The sequence below is a fragment of the Colletotrichum spaethianum genome (genome assembly GCF_022836535.1).
Source record: "Colletotrichum spaethianum MAFF 239500 DNA, contig09, whole genome shotgun sequence".
NCBI lineage: Eukaryota > Fungi > Ascomycota > Sordariomycetes > Glomerellales > Glomerellaceae > Colletotrichum > Colletotrichum spaethianum.
The window spans coordinates 1,382,744-1,401,692 of NW_026054779.1; the positions used below are offsets into that span (position 1 = coordinate 1,382,744).

The 18,949-nt window shown below is 50.6% G+C and overlaps 8 protein-coding genes across 8 annotated transcripts; 2 read left to right on the forward strand and 6 right to left on the reverse strand.

The window, feature by feature from the left end:
• On the reverse strand, nt 1–2,034 carry ColSpa_04559 (carboxylic acid transporter; the record flags this gene model as incomplete). Its single annotated transcript, XM_049270771.1, has 4 exons — nt 1–996; nt 1,097–1,252; nt 1,528–1,740; nt 1,810–2,034. 4 exons carry the CDS (start codon nt 2,032–2,034, stop codon nt 1–3), a joined length of 1,590 nt encoding a protein of 529 aa, XP_049126728.1.
• Nucleotides 2,035–3,625: 1,591 nt separating this feature from the next.
• ColSpa_04560 (short-chain dehydrogenase chyC) lies at nt 3,626–4,405 on the reverse strand (the record flags this gene model as incomplete). Its single annotated transcript, XM_049270772.1, has 1 exon — nt 3,626–4,405. The coding sequence occupies one exon, from the start codon at nt 4,403–4,405 to the stop codon at nt 3,626–3,628; it is 780 nt and encodes a 259-aa protein (XP_049126729.1).
• Nucleotides 4,406–5,572: 1,167 nt separating this feature from the next.
• ColSpa_04561 (putative transporter) lies at nt 5,573–7,237 on the reverse strand (the record flags this gene model as incomplete). Its single annotated transcript, XM_049270773.1, has 2 exons — nt 5,573–7,009; nt 7,076–7,237. The coding sequence occupies 2 exons, from the start codon at nt 7,235–7,237 to the stop codon at nt 5,573–5,575; spliced, it is 1,599 nt and encodes a 532-aa protein (XP_049126730.1).
• Nucleotides 7,238–7,895: 658 nt separating this feature from the next.
• Nucleotides 7,896–9,066, reverse strand: ColSpa_04562 (putative 2-dehydropantoate 2-reductase; the record flags this gene model as incomplete). Its single annotated transcript, XM_049270774.1, has 4 exons — nt 7,896–8,471; nt 8,524–8,726; nt 8,812–8,912; nt 9,020–9,066. The coding sequence occupies 4 exons, from the start codon at nt 9,064–9,066 to the stop codon at nt 7,896–7,898; spliced, it is 927 nt and encodes a 308-aa protein (XP_049126731.1).
• A 774-nt stretch (nt 9,067–9,840) lies between these two features.
• ColSpa_04563 (uncharacterized protein) lies at nt 9,841–10,500 on the reverse strand (the record flags this gene model as incomplete). The annotated part of the gene is made up of 2 exons (XM_049270775.1): nt 9,841–10,247; nt 10,305–10,500. The coding sequence occupies 2 exons, from the start codon at nt 10,498–10,500 to the stop codon at nt 9,841–9,843; spliced, it is 603 nt and encodes a 200-aa protein (XP_049126732.1).
• Nucleotides 10,501–12,371: 1,871 nt separating this feature from the next.
• On the forward strand, nt 12,372–13,376 carry ColSpa_04564 (putative 4-hydroxy-2-oxoglutarate aldolase, mitochondrial; the record flags this gene model as incomplete). The annotated part of the gene is made up of 1 exon (XM_049270776.1): nt 12,372–13,376. The coding sequence occupies one exon, from the start codon at nt 12,372–12,374 to the stop codon at nt 13,374–13,376; it is 1,005 nt and encodes a 334-aa protein (XP_049126733.1).
• A 1,278-nt stretch (nt 13,377–14,654) lies between these two features.
• ColSpa_04565 (2-dehydro-3-deoxy-D-gluconate 5-dehydrogenase) lies at nt 14,655–15,495 on the forward strand (the record flags this gene model as incomplete). The annotated part of the gene is made up of 2 exons (XM_049270777.1): nt 14,655–14,786; nt 14,836–15,495. The coding sequence occupies 2 exons, from the start codon at nt 14,655–14,657 to the stop codon at nt 15,493–15,495; spliced, it is 792 nt and encodes a 263-aa protein (XP_049126734.1).
• Nucleotides 15,496–16,254: 759 nt separating this feature from the next.
• Nucleotides 16,255–17,600, reverse strand: ColSpa_04566 (D-galactonate dehydratase; the record flags this gene model as incomplete). The annotated part of the gene is made up of 4 exons (XM_049270778.1): nt 16,255–17,008; nt 17,060–17,171; nt 17,234–17,343; nt 17,425–17,600. 4 exons carry the CDS (start codon nt 17,598–17,600, stop codon nt 16,255–16,257), a joined length of 1,152 nt encoding a protein of 383 aa, XP_049126735.1.
• Between the last annotated feature and the right edge of the window lie 1,349 nt (nt 17,601–18,949).

Sequence of the window (18,949 nt, forward strand, 5' to 3'; positions counted from 1 at the left end):
TCACTCCCGGTGAGTAGCCGACTTTTCCTGATGTCCCATTTCCTCGTCGCTTTGAGCCAAGTGTCCAGTCCCCGCCCCGCGATTGTGGAGTACATCCTCAATCGTCTCATCCCCAGCGACCTCACGCATGTCCGAATCGTCTGCCACGTCGAAGCTTCGACGCAGATGCTCAGGTCCGATGAATGTCAAGAGGATGACATATGCAAAGACGCATCCCATGAAGATGCAAATGACCTTGCCATAGTCATAGCGCTTCGTCGTCCCCTTGGGTGCCAATGGAAACTGTTCGCCGAGGCGGGACTCGATAGTCGAGCTGGCTGAAGAGACTAGGTTACCAAGTTGATACGAGGTGCCGACGACGAAGGTGCGGAAAGCACCAGGACTGAGCTCCATCAAATGGATTGGGATGACACCCCAGGCACCCTGCACGCAAAACTGCTCAAAAAAGGCCGCGGCCATGACAGCCTCGGTCGTGACAAAAGTGTAAGGATAGAGCAGCGCGCCGCCGATGATGCAGCAGATGACGATGCTGAAGCGCCGGCCGAAAATCTGGCTGCAGTAGCCAACGGTAGTGCCGCCTAGCATGGCTCCAAGGTTAGCGACCACCTGGGTGACGGTCACTTCGTCCGCGTTGAAGTTGAACTGGTTCGTCAACATGGTGGGGTATAGGTCCTGGCTGCCGTGCGACATGAAATTGAAGCCGGCCATGAGGAGGACGAGGTACGTCAGCAGCAGCCAGTGCTTGCGGATCGCGACCCTACCCTCCTTCAAGAAGGTCGACGTTACGCTCCCGCCAGCAGCCGCTGCTTGCCGCCCAGCCGCTTCGCGAATGCGCTTGTGTTCGATGAAGGTATCGGTCTCGGGTAGCATCAGACGGAAGAGGATAAACAGCACTGGCGGGCCGGCTCCGAACCAGAAGAGGGGACGCCAGCCATGCGGGGTGGTGTTGACCAGTCCTCGGGCAAAGGCCGCGGCCAATAGGTATCCAAAGGCGTACTGATCGGCAGAAGGTTAGCTCTTGTAATGTGCCAACTGGCATGCTAAGGAGGGGTGGCTGCTGGGGGCTGGGGGTTCACTAAGCCCGTTCAGGACTTACACCTTGCTGTAATACACCGGACATCATGCCGCGAGTTTCGGCGGGGAGGTCTTCGAGAGCGGTGGAGGCTGCGTTTCCGTACAAACCGCCCATGGCGACGCCGAAGAGTGCGCGGCATGCCAGAAATTGTTCATAAGTCTGGCAGAAGCCGGTTCCCTGAAAGAGTCCACCGTTTGTCAGCTTTCTTTCTCAACAGTGAACAAAGACTATGCTGATGTCACTACTCTTATTGATGACACTAGCAGTGACTAACAAGCTACTAAGGGCTGGAGAAGGGGGTTGTGGGGTAAGGCAGGGATTCCCCGAAAGACACAGCCAAGACGGGAGAGAGGGGGAAGGAGAAAGCTTGTCTGCTGCAGCCAGGCCCGGAAAAAACGTGCCGGTCGAAACTAATCGAGGCAGAAAGGAGAACAAAATGAGTGATTTCTTACCAGTTCGAGGATGATGAAGAGGAGGTTATTCACGACGAAGGGCCATTTCCTGCCGTATCTGTCTGCTGCTATCCCAAAGATGATAGAGCCGACTGATCGGAACATCAGAACGAGTGTGATGCCCCAAGTGATATCGGTCTTGGACTTGTTGAAAGTTTCGGATAGCTCAGTGATGGTGAGTGAGACGGTAAAGAAATCGAAGGCGTCCCATGTCTGGACAGGATTGTCAGCGCATGTCAAGGTCAACAAGGGAGAGCCAGGCATCGGGGATAGTCAACGCACCCAAGCAGCAAATGCAACGGCAAAAAATGCCCACTGGCGCCTGTTGATCATCACAACGAGCTTCAACGGGTTCGGAGCGCTCAGCATGGGCGGCTTCAAGGTCGTAAAGCGCGTCCCAAGGTAGCGACCGACGGACATGCCGTGCCACGGCTCTTGGTCTCCATGGTGCTCAACATAGGGACTGCGCTCGGGATCGACGTGTGTTTTGTCGTGAGAGCTGTCCATGACGGGCAATCGTAAAGTCTTGGTTCCAGTCAAAAGAGTTGCAGGTTGGCACGACTGTCGAATCTGGTGTCCACCTGGCAGGGAGGCAGTCTTATATCAATCCCAAAACCCTGTCGATCAAATGGTGCGCTCCCCGCGAGCACTTAATCACGAGCGGGGTGTTACATGAGTCAAAACACGAATAACGGTGTAGGCCCGATGAGAGAGGAGGTCTACCCAAAATCTGCCGGCATCCATACCGGGGAAGGCTGGGACTCTGCTAATTCCGTGGAGATAGCACGGACTCGTAAGTGTGGCACACATACAATCAGTCAGCCGCTGAGACGTACTCAACCAACTTGGAGACCCTCACTAAGAGCGTTTTGCTGCCCTGGAAGCTGCAGAACATCTGACAAACTTAGTCGTAGCTTCAGAAGGCGCCGAAGTGCCGCCGCTTGTTTCCTTTCTACATTCCTCTCCTGTCAGTTTCCCCAACCGAGCGTCGCCACCAATGATCGAGACCAAATGAGATGAACACCGGCCCAACCGACAACTGGTGAAAACACTAAGTGCGGTGTTCGCTGCATTGCTACTGTGACATCACATTGGATTGCCAAGACGGCAATGGCAAGCGGGCTGGACGTCCATGTGGTTGTCAACCCCACCCCCCTCTCCGCATCGCCTATCAGCCACTGAGGCGAACAATTTTCCTCTATAATGAACGGCACTAGGCCCGCCCCCATGGGCAAACCCCAAGCACCATTGGGCGGGAGAACTGCTTATCTGAGTTTCGCCCCGGCTCAACCGACCACTAGTCCAGGGACCGAGGGGCTCACTAACAGCTCCCACAATGACGGCGACATTGAGCAATTCACACTGGGCCTCAAGCACCGTCGTGATTAGTTACGGTTTGTGCTAGTCTTCTTTGAATGCCTGCAAGCTTTCATCATGAAGCAGTTGGTAACACTAGACTTCGTAAGGTATCGCTTCACGAGTAGGAGACCCTCTCCGAAGAAGGATTTGGCGATGGTCCACGCTACCGGCACCGGAATCGGCCTGACAGCCGGGGTGATTTGGGTCCAACAGTCGGAGGGCGGGCAAGTTTTTCTCGGAGGTCCTCCTGTCACTGCACATGTGGCTATCGGAAACAGGAAAGACCCTAAGCCAATTGAAAACCCGCCAAACCCCCGGTTTCTTCGCTGAAGGTCACTTCATCCGGGCTTGGGTGAGAGCATGGGAAGTAGTGGATTTGCCTCCTAACAAATGCATGTTTTGGGGCCAAGGTCTATCGACGGCACAACGAGTTCGAAACACGACTCAAACTTGGTTCAACATTTCTTTAAGTGTTCGTCATCAATTCCTTGATTCATACATATTTCTCCGACAACAAAGACTCTGCGGAGTGTCTTTGTTTAGTCTGAAGATCATCCTTGTTATCTGCCATTGGGTATCACATTCACGGAATCTCCCTTCTCGGTATACAAGTAGCCCACACGCGATTATAGAGCTTTCAAGAATAAGTTATCGCTTATTTCCAGAGGAACACTTGACTCGCATTTTGTTGCATGGCATTGTCCCCAAGGACCTGTCCATTGGTAAATTGCAGCTTCAGCTATGCTGAAGCCAGCTTTATACCAGTCTCTTGCTCTAGCAGCTTCAACAATTGCTCTTGTCTCTTCTCATCCTTTGTAAATGGCGCCGGGTTGTCTTCCTTGCCCGGAGGCTTGAAGTACTTCCCAGTAACATCCCCCGCACCCGTTCCCTCCGCCAACAAGACGTAGCTGGCGACTCCATCCTCAGCCTTTTCCGGTGCACTCTGTCCGCCCATCTTAGTAGGTACCCAGCCGGGATCGACCGAATTGCTCTTAATATCCGGCCAATGGCGAGCAATCGCATTTGCCAAGGTTGTGACGTGCAACTTGGAGTCGCAATACGCCTGGTTCTCGTTCCACTCCTGCTCTCCGCGCTCGCGCCAAGTCGGATCGGTAAAGCTAGAGTCACCGCTCTTGTGCAAACCGGAAGAGATGTAAACGAGTCGTTTAGGTTTATTGATCAAGGCAGTCAGAATGTACGGCGCAAAGACGTTGACTGCGGTCAAGCTTGAGAGACCCAGATCGGTCTTGCGATAAGGACCGCGGTAGAGGCCGGCATTATGGATAATAACGTCGAAGGTTCCTAGCTTGTTGGCGTCGTGGGCCAGCTTCTTCATCTCCTCGATCTTGGAGAGGTCGCCGATCAGGACAGTCTCGGCACCTGGCACCGCTGATTTCGCATCTTCGGCGCGCTGAGCGTTGCGAGCGTGAATGACAACCTGGTGGCCGTTGCTGACCAATGTGCGGGCAGCAACTGCGCCAAGTCCATCGGAAGATCCTGTGATGAAAATTCGTGCCATTGTGTCGATATATTTTTGGTTTGTTTACTTATTTTTGGCAAGGGAATATAGAAGGACGACGTTCTTTATATGACGATTTCGCAGTGTCCTGATTAATAATGCAACAAGCGGAGTCAACATCAGCTCCGCGAACGGCGCGCAGGGTTCACAGTGTCACTTGGGGGAGGGGATATTAACTCGATTACGTCATCACATCACACCCTTTTCTTCTTTCCTAAAGGAGCCATCGCTGAGAGATGAACATTTATTTTTCGTGATAGATCATGTGGGTAATTATGTCGTTGTTGTACATGAAGATAAGAGGCCGCAAATACGGTTTTGTACCCTCAGGCAACCGTGGAAGTTCATTTTTCATCAGAGAAGACATGATCGAGGGAGTTGCTGATAGACCTAAAATATCCACAAGCCCGTCAAGGATTTGGGGTTAGAGTCGGGAACAAGCAAACCTTCACTGGAGATTGCGGTTTCAACTACATACAGGAAGTCTCCATTATAAGGATTGTGCTTTGTGACATTTGTAAGGATAGTTCCGATATTGAAGTCCCAGGAAAGCATTATCGCTGAGCTCTCACTATAGCGCGAACAACATATGATGAAGGGTCACTCGGTCCAGCGTTTGACAGATGTCAACGATCACGGAGTTGTGGAGCATGGTTTACGGGCTGGCTATACTATTCTCGCCTCATTCGGAGTTCGTTAGGCGTACGATTCTCAGTGGTACGCTTTTCAAACCCGGCATCATAGAATGGATTATAAAACTTCTCTAACCTTTTTATTTTGTTTTCTCTATATGTTCTAGTCCCCATTACAGGCTACATATTTGTGGCGCAAGCGTCAAGATGTATATGATGAACGCAGTCAATGGCTTTGCCATGGGTACGCTCCGTGCTGGTGGGTGTGAGAATTCGGCTGTCAGCATGACCTTTAGTGAGCATGAGCGTGAAACTGGGAATAGGGAAGTCGAGAGATGTTGGGCCAAGAACGATAGATTGTGAAACCGAGGGATGTGCTTCTCAAGTATTTAGTGCCTTTTCCTAGCCCAAATTGATGAATCCACGGCAAAGCTTTGCATGTAATGGGCTTTAGTAACACGATACGTATCCATGTGGTCAATTATTATGAGGTGCACTAAGCCTCAAGATCCCTACCAACTATCTGTCCATCTTCTCAGTAAACGTATACAAACTCGTCGTTCTGACTGTCTGTCATGTCCAAGAAGGCATTTTCTCCTAACTGAGCACCGGACTCATCATTTTGCGCACTGGTGTAGTGGCGCTCCATGCTCAAATCCTTGATTTTTCTCGGTTTGCCGTTGGCAGCTCGCTTGCGTTCCTGCACCTTGTTGGAGATGAAGAGGTTGATCACCTGCAGACCAATGACAGCAAGCAGTGCACAGGTAATACCCATCACCTTAGTGAGGCCAGGTTTGTACTGCGGAGCATCCTTCGCATTGAAGAGCAGAGGACCAATGATGTTACCGGCAGAAGACCCCGCATTGTACAACGACATGATTACAGACTTCTTGGTGGTGCCAGCAATATTGGAGATCATCCAAGACACGATGAGGGGGTTACCGCCGAATAGAAACCCGAGCATGTAGTACGCTGCCAGTAGTGGAGGGACGTCGTTCCGATCCAGAACGTACAGCATGACGGCACCCGTCAGTACAGGAGCGAGAATCGCTGCCAAGAAAGCCGACTTGACGCGGAACCGATGAGCCAAGTATGACGCTGGGAAAATTACGATGAGTTGAACAAAACCGAAGGGAATGTTGAGCAACGAGCTTTTCTCGCTATCGAACCCAAACCCAGAGATGACGATGGGGCCGAAGGTGTTTGTCACAGCGGCAGTGACGTTGAGACACACAGCCATGCCAATGAAGAGCCAACTCTTGGGCTCGTACAACGCTTCCCACACCTGGTTCCATTTAAATTCACGGCTACCAGTACCTGTCTGATTGGCTCGAAGTCGCTCGATGGCTTGTAACTTTTCGTGCTCGGTAAGAAATCGTGCAGATGGGATATCATTGTCGAGAAAGATGTATACTACGGGCGCCGAGAGAACCGTAATCAGGCCGACAAAGATAAATAGAATCTGCCACGAATGAATAGAACCATTGATCTGGCCCAAACCATAAGACACGGCGGCGGCGAACATTGTTGCAAGGCCGTTGGTGCCGTACCAGCAAGCGACGCGCATCGGTTGCTCGGCTCGGCGATACCACTGCGACGTAATGACAGAGAAAAGAGGAAGGCAGCCGGCTTCGAACAACCCCAGTAGAAAGCGGGTCGCCAGCAAGCCAGAGTAGTTATGACAGGCGGCCATGCAGACTTGAGCAATGCCCCAGCCTAATACCAGACAGGGCATCAAGATGCGATGTGGCACCTTGACGATAAGCCACGAGGAGAAGGGCTGCCATGCGAGCTGGGCGATGGCAGAAATGGAGCTGACCATTGAGTATTGGTCGCCCGTCAAGTTGCAGTCTTGTCGCAGCCCGGAGATGGCACCATACCCGAGCACCGACTTATCAAGGATCTGGAGGAAGTAGACCCAGATGAGGATGGAAAGGATTCGCTTATCAGTTTTCCGGCGGATGCGTTTGTTCTGTGATTAAAAGTGTTAGCTGAGTTCTTCAACTGCATAGTACGGCATCCAGGTAAGAGGACTTACATCTTCTTCTGTGAGCTCAATCTGCTGGTCACCAATGAGATTCGCCGCCCGGTCAGCGCCTTTGGCGTAGTTCTGACCCTGATGCATCAGCTGCTCAACATCTTCGATGCGGTGTTCGTGTTGATACGACACGCCATCTCCGGTCTTAGATACAGTATCCATGGGTACGATCGCAGTTCGCATGAGGAAACGGGGACATGAGAGAAGAGAGACAGCCTGCGTCTCCTTGTACGTCAACCAATGCTGTGAATAGTGATCTCAGCTGTACTTATAGCTGCACCGTTGCATTCATTCGCATCGCGGACCAACTGACCGCTCAGATATCCGAGAAAAGCAAGCTCAGGGCAAGTTCGTCATCAGGAGGTTCCCACTGGACGATTTGCATCAACCCCATACCAAACCGTCCAATAATTGCTCCAGATAATAGCTGGGAGATGTGGATATTCCCCATGGGGTCTGCCCCTTACCCTTGTCTATCACTACGCGCTAAGCAAGTTGGCAGGTTTGGTGAATGGGGAAAAGACGAGGATCAAGCACGATTTCCCCTCATACGACACTGGGTTGTGGGGACGGGACTTGGTTCAAGGGAAGAAGTCCGCGTGCGGTGAGCGAGCCACATGACTAGCCGTGCACAAGTATACCCTTGACTTGGGCAGACTTGGTGTGTCTTGGATTCGAGACTGCACTGTGAAGACAAAAGTTTGTCACCCCCACGCAGAGGCTGAGGGGTTAGCTTTGCATCACAGAAGGATCACATCGCGTCGAATGATCCGAAGTCAGGGACCTTCTCAGCTTATTGCGCCATCATTAATGAGACTATCTACTGCCCAGATTCTCTCATTAGCCGGAGGTTGGTACCGGTCAGAATGACGTAAATAGTGTCCAATGTTGGTGTTGCAATACCCAGCTCTTTGCCCTTACGGTATGGATAACCAAGGATAATGTCGACTTCCATTGGCCGTCCGGCCTTGAAGTCGTTTTGCATGCTGCTGCCAATGGGGTGCATGGCCAAGATCTTGCTGATGAGCTTATCAACCAAGTCATACTCAATAGGTACGTTGCACCCTTTGGCAACGTCGATGACTTCTCTCATAAGGCGCTGAGTCAAGGGCGTAGCTTCTGGTGATGAGCTCAACCAGGAGTGGGTGTCGAGGAGCGTCAACGTTGTGAGCGAGTTCCAAGCGGCGTTCCAGACCACCTTTTCCCAACGCTGAATCTGGATGTTGGGGACCAATTGGAAGACGGTCTTGCCCTCCGTCAGTAAGGAAGCAAACTCATTCAGTCGCCGTTTCTCCACTGCTTGGTCAGCGTTGTTCGCGTATAACCCTATCTGCATGTCCTCGGATTTGGTATGCTTGACATGTCCCGGCTGCGGCTGCGCGGCTCCGGTCCAGGTCTGGTCCAGTCAGTACTCGCAAAAACAGATTCCTGGAACCGAGGTCACTCACCACACATGAGATGATTGTTGTGTGGGGGAACGCTTTACGGAACGGCTCCTCATTACCGACGCCGTTCTGGATGATGACGATCGTTGACTTATCTTCATTTACAGCTGGGGCAATCTGCGCCGGCACAGCATCTTGCGTAATGGCCTTGTGGGCGCAGACAATATAGTCAAACTTTGCATCTGCCTCGACAGCATTTTTTACGACTTCAGGAAGTCAGTAATGGGTATTAGACCCTCGATCCCACAAAATGCACGAACTTGGGACTCCAGATGCTTAATTGATGCTTACCTTTGTATGGGCGGACAGTGTGCTCTCCGTGGTTTTCGCTGGAGATAATGATTCCATTCTTCTTCACTGCGTCGTAGTTTGACCTAGCGACGACCGTTAATCTGACATTGGGCACTTTGATTAGAATGAAAGCATAAAATGACCCGATGCTAGCAATCTCACGTCAGTATTGCAGTTCATTTCAGCTTGTCTGGAAAGTGTAACGCACGCGCCAAGTCCGTACAACAGAACATCGATCTGTTTGTCGGTCGTCATTCTTAGAGTGATGTGGGTTGGTTGGTCCTTGTCGGTCAGTCCTGATAGTCGATAATGGGATAGCTTGGTCTCGGATTTACTTTGCATGCAATCCTGGCCTGGTTATTCACCAGACCCAATATTTGTACACTCTTCCGTTCCGCAGCTTTCAAGACAATAGAAGCGCAGAGAGAAGACTGACGGGGTTCCCCTCTTCTGATGTTGTGCCTCGAGCCCCGATGTTCGGTTGCGGTGGGGTGGCCACCTGACTACCCCAGAAATCGATTGTACTTTTTCTGGTTTTGGACGTCTCGTGGGGGAGCGAGGTGGACGTGCATTGGGGGCTTCTTGGGGGTCACATCCGGGTTCGGTCAGGGGTTCGGGGTTATGTCCGACGTGGCGCTCCATGTTCCCCCTCATTCCTCGGCCAACTTCCTGGTCCGACGCGGGGAAGCCGGCACTGAACTTTCTTTTCCCCCTTCCATTGGAGGCCTCAATAGGGCAAATTTCATTCGGCCTGTGCCTTGGATCCGCGGTATACTTTGGTCGGTTGGGTCTCTGAGGATTACCATCATGTACGAGATCGGCAAATCAGCAACTTTGCATCTGCCCTCCATGGAAGCATTCACCACGTCAATGCCGGGCGCCTGTGACGAAGAAATGCGAGATGCGCTTTAGTGCGAGATAGATGGCCCATTCAGTGGGCAAATTTCCAACACCAGCATTGGCTTACGCTTGTATTTACTTGGGTTCACACCCCCTGGTTGCGTTCTGTTCAACCGCAAACCGGATGTCTTATTTCCGAAGTTGTGAGGAAGACCGCTTTCTCTCCAACTTCTCACCCCAATCCTTCGCGCAGTTCGCAATCTGTAACGCCGTCTCGCGAATCCTGTGTGCCTGTGTGACGAGCTTCTTCCTCTCTGCTGGTGTTTTGGACTTCTTCACCGATCTCGGTTCTTCTTCCTTCACGGTATGCCCCCACTCGTCCGCTGACCTGGCTACCAAGCACGCCGCGTCCTCAATTCTCTTCCCAGGGGTCTCTGATCCATCTTCCAAGAAGCACTCTTGCGGCTGTGTTGCTATGACACCAGCGATAAGGTTCCAGACAGCGATGAGGTCCTCCTTTGGGATCGACTGGGATATCGTAGCTGAGATGAACCTCCGTTCGGCGGAATAGCTCCGCATCGGCCTCGCTATGGACCCTGAACGTGGAGATGCTCGTGCTATGAGGCAATTGCTGCATGCTCCATTGTACATACCGGGGATCTTAACGCATTCCGCTGCAAGCCCGTGGCCTTTTCGGCACTTGGAGCATTTCTGATCGAGACTCTGTGCCTCTCCTCGTTCATGGACCATGATAGCCTCCAGCACAGGCGCCTGTGAGATGTCTGGTGATGGCAAATCGCTTTGGTTTCTCCAACTCCTCCGTATAGGCAGTGAGCCCAAAGCCGTCATGGCTTCTGTCGTAGGTCCCGTGGGAATTGGTGATGGCGGTCCTGGCAGAGCACTCTGCATCACACATTGTCCAAAATCAGGGATTTCTGCCTCTATGATGTTTTTGTGTCGTCCTCGCGGCTCGTATGGCCTTTGAAGTTCCTCTGCCCTGCTGTTCAAGACATTTCTTCGGTCACCTGGCGTAGTTTTGCGACTAACGTGCTGTGAGGGCTGTTGCTGTTTCGAAAGTCGAGTCGCTGCTCCCACGGTCACGCCAGACCCTGACCGTAACCGTGATGTAAGCGTGGATGAAGGCATCGTTGCCTGTTCTTTCAATTTTATCTCCCCAGCCTTCGCTAGCAGCCGAAGTGTGATGTCCGCGATATCTGTTTCATCGCCCATTATTCCAGGACTGAAGCGGGCACATCGGATGCTCTGAGTTTTGCAATCCGAAAGGTCGCCAAGGATGAATGAAAGAATGAGTACCTGCGGAAAAAGACAAGAACGACACCTCATGATACACACCTAGTGGACCACGGCCTCTCAACGTACAAAAAGCCATTTATATTCTTTGGTGAAGCAGACAAGTTCTCATCTCCATTTACGTAATTCCATTGGTCATTCGCCCTTCTGCGAGTAAGCTAGCCCGTGGTGATTGGCTGCCAGCACTTGCTGCAACAGTCATAATTTGAGACGCTTCTGGACTCTCAAAGACTTGCTGTGGCACTTTTGCTCTTGAGGAGTCCAGGTCTCCCCTACCTCAACTGCACCCTGCACACGATCTTGGAAAGAGGCGGGCTTATTTGAGAATAGTGGCCTGGCTCGTCATTATGCGTGGTAGGGCGTTCGTCCAATCCGGCGACCGACCGCTAGCGGTGACATATTCCCCGATTGGACCCCGCCATGATACTGAATCGGGCTCTTATTTCCGCTTGGGAGGTGCGCCCAAAAAGCCGGGAATGACAGCACTCCCCCGCGGAAAGCTGCCTCCAATGTCTCACCTAGTCGCGTGCAAACTGAAAAGCTGGGGGACTCGGCGGCGCTGCGGTCATCGTCAGTGGTGATGGCTTGGTTGCCGAACATAGCCGGACGCCGCCGATCCTTTGCTGAGATAATTCTAGGCGAGAATCTACCATACTGTGAATGGGCTAGTTTAAGTTAGAAAAAACAATGCGATCGTTTCTTTTTGCGTCTCCGTACCTCGCATGATCGAGAAGCGAGAAAGAGCACTCCTCAAGGCGATGCAAATCGTGAGCTCGGCGTCACACAACAGCTTCCTCAACCAGCGACAAATTCAGCGAGTCGCGTGTCAAAGGGAAACCCACGCCGGTTTCCACCCCGGATGTCACCGCCTCGACTGATCAACGTCCTGATTCCAGACCGGAACAGTCTAGCTACATGATCTGTTGGGCCAAGTCTGTGGAGAAGATACAGTGGAGTTTCATGGGGTATTTGAGGGACCCTCTCTTGGCCAGAGGGCGGAAACCCGTAATTATTTGCCATCAAAACCCCCGCGGGATGGTCTCCGAGCCTTTCTATTCTTCCGATATGTGGGGGGTCTTAAGTAGAATTGAAATACCTCGGGTCGCGAATAGTCTACCCTCAGAATGGATGCCAGTGTGGGGGTTGTAATACATGGTCACATGGATCTCTCCTACGACTTCGGGTTTTTGTTATGCGCAAGACTTACACCGACTGACTTGGGGGAGGGGGCGAAAGTTGATCCCATGATTATCCATGCACCTTTAGTCTGACTCCTTGCATCCCGAGACCATGTTCTTCCTACAAAAGGTTTGCTCATAGAAAATCCAAACCACCATTATCATCCTCTTTCTCTTGCTATCCTAAGCCAACTCCTTTCTCGTGCTGCTAAACGGCATTGTCATCTCGTCATGTCTCCTTCAGCAATCGGTAACTCCCACTGCCACAACGGCAATGGCATCGACCATGCCCCAAGGCCGGCCCTGGCCCCGGGGCTCTATGTTCCGACGGTAGCTTTCTTCCGTTCCGACGACTCAGTGGACATTGAGACAACCACCTCCCACGCCATCCGTCTAGCGAAGGCTGGCGTTGCCGGTCTTGTTACTCATGGCTCTAACGGTGAAGCCGTGCACCTTGACCACGCCGAAAGACAACTCATCAACCAAACCACACGAGCAGCACTCGACTTGGTCGGAAAGAGCGACCTCCCTCTACTAGTTGGCTGCGGAGCACAGTCAACAAGAGAAACCATTCAATTCTGCCAAGAAGCTGGCGCGTCAGGCGGCAACTACGCTCTAGTTCTTCCACCGGCATACTATGGAGGCCTTCTGACTACCGAGCACATCCTGCAACACTTCCGGGAGGTCGCAGATGCCAGCCCTATCCCTATCCTCATCTACAACTTCCCAGGCGCATGCAGTGGTCTGGATCTCAACTCAGATACCATCATTGCACTCTCAGAACATGAGAACATTGTTGGTGTGAAGCTGACCTGCGGTAATACTGGCAAGCTGGCGCGGATAGCTGCTGCTACAGTCCCGAAGAAGGGCGACACTGGCCCCCTGTTTCGTACCTTTGGCGGCAGCGTTGACTTCACTCTGCAGACGCTGGTCGTCGGGGGTCATGGTATCATCGGTGGAACTGGGAATATTGCGCCTCTTGCTTGTGTAAGGCTCATGGAGCTGTGGGACATAGGAAAACTGGAGGAGGCGCGGGAGCTTCAGGCTGTTGTAGCGCGTGGTGATTGGACGGCGATCCAAGGTGGATTTGTCTCAGTCAAGGCGGCGCTTCAAGAGTACTACAACTATGGGGGTCTTCCGAGAAGGCCTTGCGCCTTATTGGAAGGCGAGAAGCTCACCAAACAACTCGAAGGGTTTTCTGAACTGGTTGCAGTTGAGACGGCGTTACAGAAATAGGTTGAGCATGCGGGACATGGGAGAGTTATTACAAATCGATTTCATAGCGAACCTGTATTAATCTGACTTAAAAGTTCTTCTTGGAGAAACCTAATCTAACCTACCTAGGTAGTCCGTGTCCAACTTATGAAACGCCAGTCTTGGAGCATCGATTGATGTTATCGCTGCATGATGACTAGTTGGTCTTAGATGCTCATTGTCTAAAACATGTTTCCATCTGTCAGTCTTAAGGTTTCTACAGGATCTAGCGAAAATATTCTGTCCTAGCCAGTAAGGCCCCGTTTGTCAATTGTGTAAGTCGTTGACCGGCAACTTCTATGCAGCTTGTAAATAGCCGGTTAAGTAGGATGCTTCAGCCCGAGGTACCTGAGCTCAAATCTGTAGCCTCAGCACTTCGCTGTGAGTGTCTAGATCCCATTCATTTATCAAAACTGAATTTGGCTTTTCCGTCCATTATAGAATAATCGAAAGGTTTTGGCATGCATCATATCCTAGTGATTGCAAAGTATACTTCAGACAAGACCTCTAACTCTCAGTATTAATTTTCTGTCCTTGCCAATGCTTTGTCGTAATCCACACAACAAGCACAATAGGTCAAGTTTACTATGTCATTCAAATCTCGTGGCAAACGCCGTCTCACGTATTCCGAACCTAATCCGTCCCAGTTCCCACAATCTTGCCAACAACTCCAGACACTAGCTGAATAGGAAAACGAGTGACCCCCACGTACGCTGCTACTCTAGTTGAGGGCCTAGTTCGGCGTCCAAGCGGCTCTGTGGGTCCGGGCTTGTGGAGTTGACCCCCAACCACCCTCGTATTGTTTGCGGAAAGCGGTTCAGATGCAAGGATGCAAATCCGCGAGGCTACTTGGTCGGAAGTGGTCTGATGAGATGCTGACGGGAACTTTGATATCTCCCATGTCAGCAATCCGCGCAAGTTCCCCATGAGAATGTGACAACGACTCGCGTGAGCATAGTTGGCACGTAAGCAAAGCCGATTTTTGCCTTCTAGACCCGTTGTGCGTGACAACACATGAATCACCTGGGTTCCACTTCATGCAGAAATCCGTCTCCAGCCGATGTTCGGATCCAGTTGAGGGGAACAATGCGGTACAACTGAGTACTGCCGTGGGGGGTCCTGCTACATGCCACAAGATGGGGTAATTTACATTTTGGCCCAAGAGAGTCATCAAATGAAGAAGGGTATGAGGTTAAAGTGAAAACCAAAGGAGTACGGCAATAATTAAATTCTCCAATACGGTGACACGCAACAAAAGAAATGGCCAGCATACTGGAAAAACTGTTTTCTTTGCAGGGCCGTGCGGCTGTGGTAACTGGAGGAACGAGGGGCATTGGCCAGGCCATGGCAGTATCACTCGCTGAAGCAGGTTCAGATATCATTCTCATCCAAGTAAGGATACACAATCCGTGGCATGGTGCATTACTGACATTTCATGCAGAGAGACGAGAGCAACAAAGAGACGAAGAAGCAAGTTGAAGAGCTCGGCAGAAGAGCGACCATCTACACGGCAGACTTGTCAAACCAAGAGGAAGTAGAATGCCTGACAAAAAGAATCCTCTCCGATGGTCACGATGTCAGCATACTAGTCACCTGCGCCGGTATTCAACGCAGACACCCTGCACACAAGTTCCCCATGGATGACTGGGACGAGGTCTTGCAAGTCAACCTCAAGACAGTTTGGACCCTTTGCCGAGACTTCGGTGCTTACATGCTCACGCAAAGCCCGAATCCAGTCAACAACCATCGTGGTAACGTCATCAACGTGGCATCGCTCGTAAGCTTCCAAGGAGGCATCACAGTTCCCGCGTACGCAGCAGCCAAGGGAGGTATTGCGCAGTTGACTAAGGCGTTGAGTAACGAATGGGCGAGTCAGGGCGTCAATGTGAACGCTATTGCGCCTGGCTACGTGGCGACGGATATGAATGAGGCGTTGATCAACAACCCCGAGCGGGCAGCTAGCATTCTCGCTAGGATTCCTGCAGGCAGATGGGGTACCCCGGATGATTTTAAGGGCGCCACAGTTTTCCTTGCGGGGGCAGGGAGTTTGTACGTCTCGGGTGAATTGCTAACTGTTGATGGAGGTTGGATGGGCCGCTAAAGTTTCTTGGTGTATGTAGTCAAACAGAGATATTGGTAGCAATGGGACTTTGGCCCGGCTTTGTCCAGGTTATCAAGGCGGAACACGTCATTCAAGAGCCTATCAATGCATCTCATCTTCTGCTGAAGACTGATTCCTGCCCGGTTACAGGCTCCTAACATACACTGGCCGGGAGTTATCTAACTGTAGTCAACATTTTAGGTGAAGGCCAGCGTCGGGGTTTTGGGCATCTTTAGATGCTGTGCTTCACCGTGAGGTCTCTGAACTATAATGATCTATAGGGATAAGGGATATCAGCCTTTTCATGCTCGAGAAGATTAAGGCTTCACGTTACCTAAAGGTTGCCGTTTGATATAACATCAGAAATCAAGCTTCCCACAACAGCCTCTGGTTTCTGTTTTGAGACAATTGATACACAGGTTGAATGGTGAGGACTGTTCTACAACCTTTGTGGCAATAATACCAACAGACAATGTGCACAAACAAGCATGCATAGGTATCCTTTGGGTACCAGTTTATATGTGTGTGGGCGAAGAGACTGAGCAAACCCTTGTAGATGAAGTTGAGCGCTACAATGGCACGATGAGTTCAGAACCCAAGGCCCCAGAAAAACAGAGGCGGCAGACCATGGTTACGATGTGTTTTCTCACTCGTCCACAAGGAACATTACATACATTTTCAGTTAGCGTTTTCATTGCGTTTTGGACGCATGAGTCACGCAAAGGCTGTAGGATTATGAATGCTTGGTCTTCGATCCAATCACCACTCCCGAATGCTACCATCAGGACCATGAAAGATCTTGCACTGCCACGGCTCCGTCTCCTTTGATATCTTCATCACCATCTCTTCATCAATGTCAATGCCCAATCCATAGCCTGTCGGTGCTTTGACATAACCTCCTTCAATGTCAAATACCTTAGGGTTCTTTAGGTACGTCAAGAGATCGATATCTCCAGCCTCGGTATTGTAATGCATGCCCAGGCTCATCTCGAGGATGGAAAAGTTAGGACATGACAGAGCAACTTGCACACTGGCCGCGAACGCAACAGGGCCAAGGGGGCAATGCGGCGCAATAGCTACGTCGTAGGCTTCCGCCATCGTGGCAATACGCTTGGTTTCAGAAATACCGCCGGCATGGGCAATGTCGGGTTGGAGAATGTCGACACTAGCGTCTTCAAGGAAGCGCTTGATATCCCACCTTGTATACAAGCGCTCACCAAAGGCAATGGGAATTGTGGTCTGGTTCGCGAGCTGCTTGATGGCTTCGGGGTGTTCGCATAGCAAGGGCTCCTCGATGAAGAGGGGCTCATAGGGCTCAAGAGCTCTGGCCAGTTGTTTCGCCATGGCTTTGTGCAAGCGGCCATGGAAGTCGAGACCGGCGTCAAGGCCGAGGGCTTTGACCTGCTTCAGGCGCTCAACCGTAGCTTTGAGTACCTTCGGCGAGTCGACCCAGTTCATGTCCTCGGTTGCATTCATTTTGACGCAAGTCAACCCCTGCTCGATTCGCTTCTTCCTATAACGGAGATCAACATAAGTTCATCACTATGCTTTGTTCAAGACTTACGCTGCTGCTTCGACATCCGATGGTCTGTCGCCGCCAATCCAACAGTATACCTGCACCTTATTGCGTACCTGACCACCCAAAAGTTCGTATATGGGAACCTTCAACGTCCTTCCTAGAATTTAAGCCATTAGCAAACAACTCAGAGACCCTGTATTCAAGAGCGGGGTTTCCTACCTTTTAGATCCCAAAGCGCGATGTCAATACCAGACATTGCTGACATGAAGACAGGGCCTCCTCGGTAGAAGCCATGTCTCCAGAATGTTTGCCAGATGTGTTCGATGTTGCTATGAAGGGGTTAGCACATGTATCGGTTGGGTTTGGCTCTTTATCATTCCCATGTTAGGTAAATTATGATCGTGACTCACTTCGCTTCCAGGCCAGCTATTCTAGGGATCATTTCTTGAAGACATCCCTCCACAGCAAGGTCATGGCCTTCGAGTGTGGCCTCGCCCCAGCCGTATTCGCCATTCTCGTCAGTGATTTTGACCATAAGCCAGCGAGGCTTCACCCGGTAGTACCGCACTGTCACGATTTTGGCCATGGTGTGCTAAGTTGGTAAATAGCAGCAATCTCAAGGGTTTTTACATCAATATCGGTTGTGTTAATTTTTTAATGAGAAGTGACGCAGCACATGCAAACCTTGGGATCGTACCTTCCGTTCTTAACGCTGTTCTTAACGAAGCACTCCATAGTGTGATCCTTCACCATGAAGCAGCACATGTGCAACGTGATCCACCTCCGTCTTTGGGTTCAGATAGGACGTAGTTCATCCTTAATTGACCTCCGCAATCCCCGCCCCCACCTTGACCCCCACGACCGGCACTGCAAAAGGTAACAGTACAAAGTAAACAATGGAGACTTTTCTGCACTAGTCCCCACTTGTTTGATCAGGGTCTAGCGAGCTCGGGTTTGTTCCCGGCTCTCGTCGACACATACGCTGCGTACTCTCGCCCAAAACCAACTGCTTCGCGAGCTCGCCCCTCACCACTAAGCGGCTTCCGTGGGGTTCGTGTTTTTGTTGAGTGGATTCTCTTACGGCCTCGTTTCTGGGCATTGGCTCATGTCAAATGCCTGCGTGGGTTGCAAGTTGCCAGCATGTTTGGCCACCGTGGCTGCAAAACCCGGAAGGGGCGGAAGGTGATGGCATCGTGACGATCCCATACACAACTAGCTCGTTGTAACTTCATCTATTAGTCACAGAACTAAATTGTTGGTTTCCAGCCCTTGTTGCAAACTTGAGATCAATATCGAGGTTTTGCTTAAATTGGTTAAATCGGTGGCATCAAATACGGAGCCTTCCTGTTATGACCCAACAAGCATAACATAACCAGGGTCGCCCCATAGGCGCCTAGCGGTTACAAGACAAGGTTATATGCGGGATAGCACAGGAACACGTCAATCCCCTCTTGGAACAGAAGAACTAAAGAAGGTTACATAAAAATAAGAAGGACTAATAACCAATAAGCAGTCCACAACCCAGGATTAACATACCAAGGATCAGTCCTTATCAAAGACCAACTTCAAGAGATCAGTCCTAACAAGGCAATAATAGGATATAAGGATAATTATTCTAACTAAACTAAATACCTTCTATAGCTCTTTAGTAATTAACTTTATAATTCACTTTTTTATAAGTAACTCTTAGATTATCTTTTTATTATAAAGCTATAAAGCTATTTACGCCTAAATATACTTAACTAATCACTAAACACTAATAGACTAATAAGATTACTAATAAGACTTACTTTACTATTACTAAGTATTAACTTTAGCTACCTATTAACAAAAAATACTACTATTAAATATTTAACTATAACACTTTAATTACTCTTATTTAGTAAATTAACCTTAATATTTATTAAATAGTAATAATATCCTTTAAAGCTACCT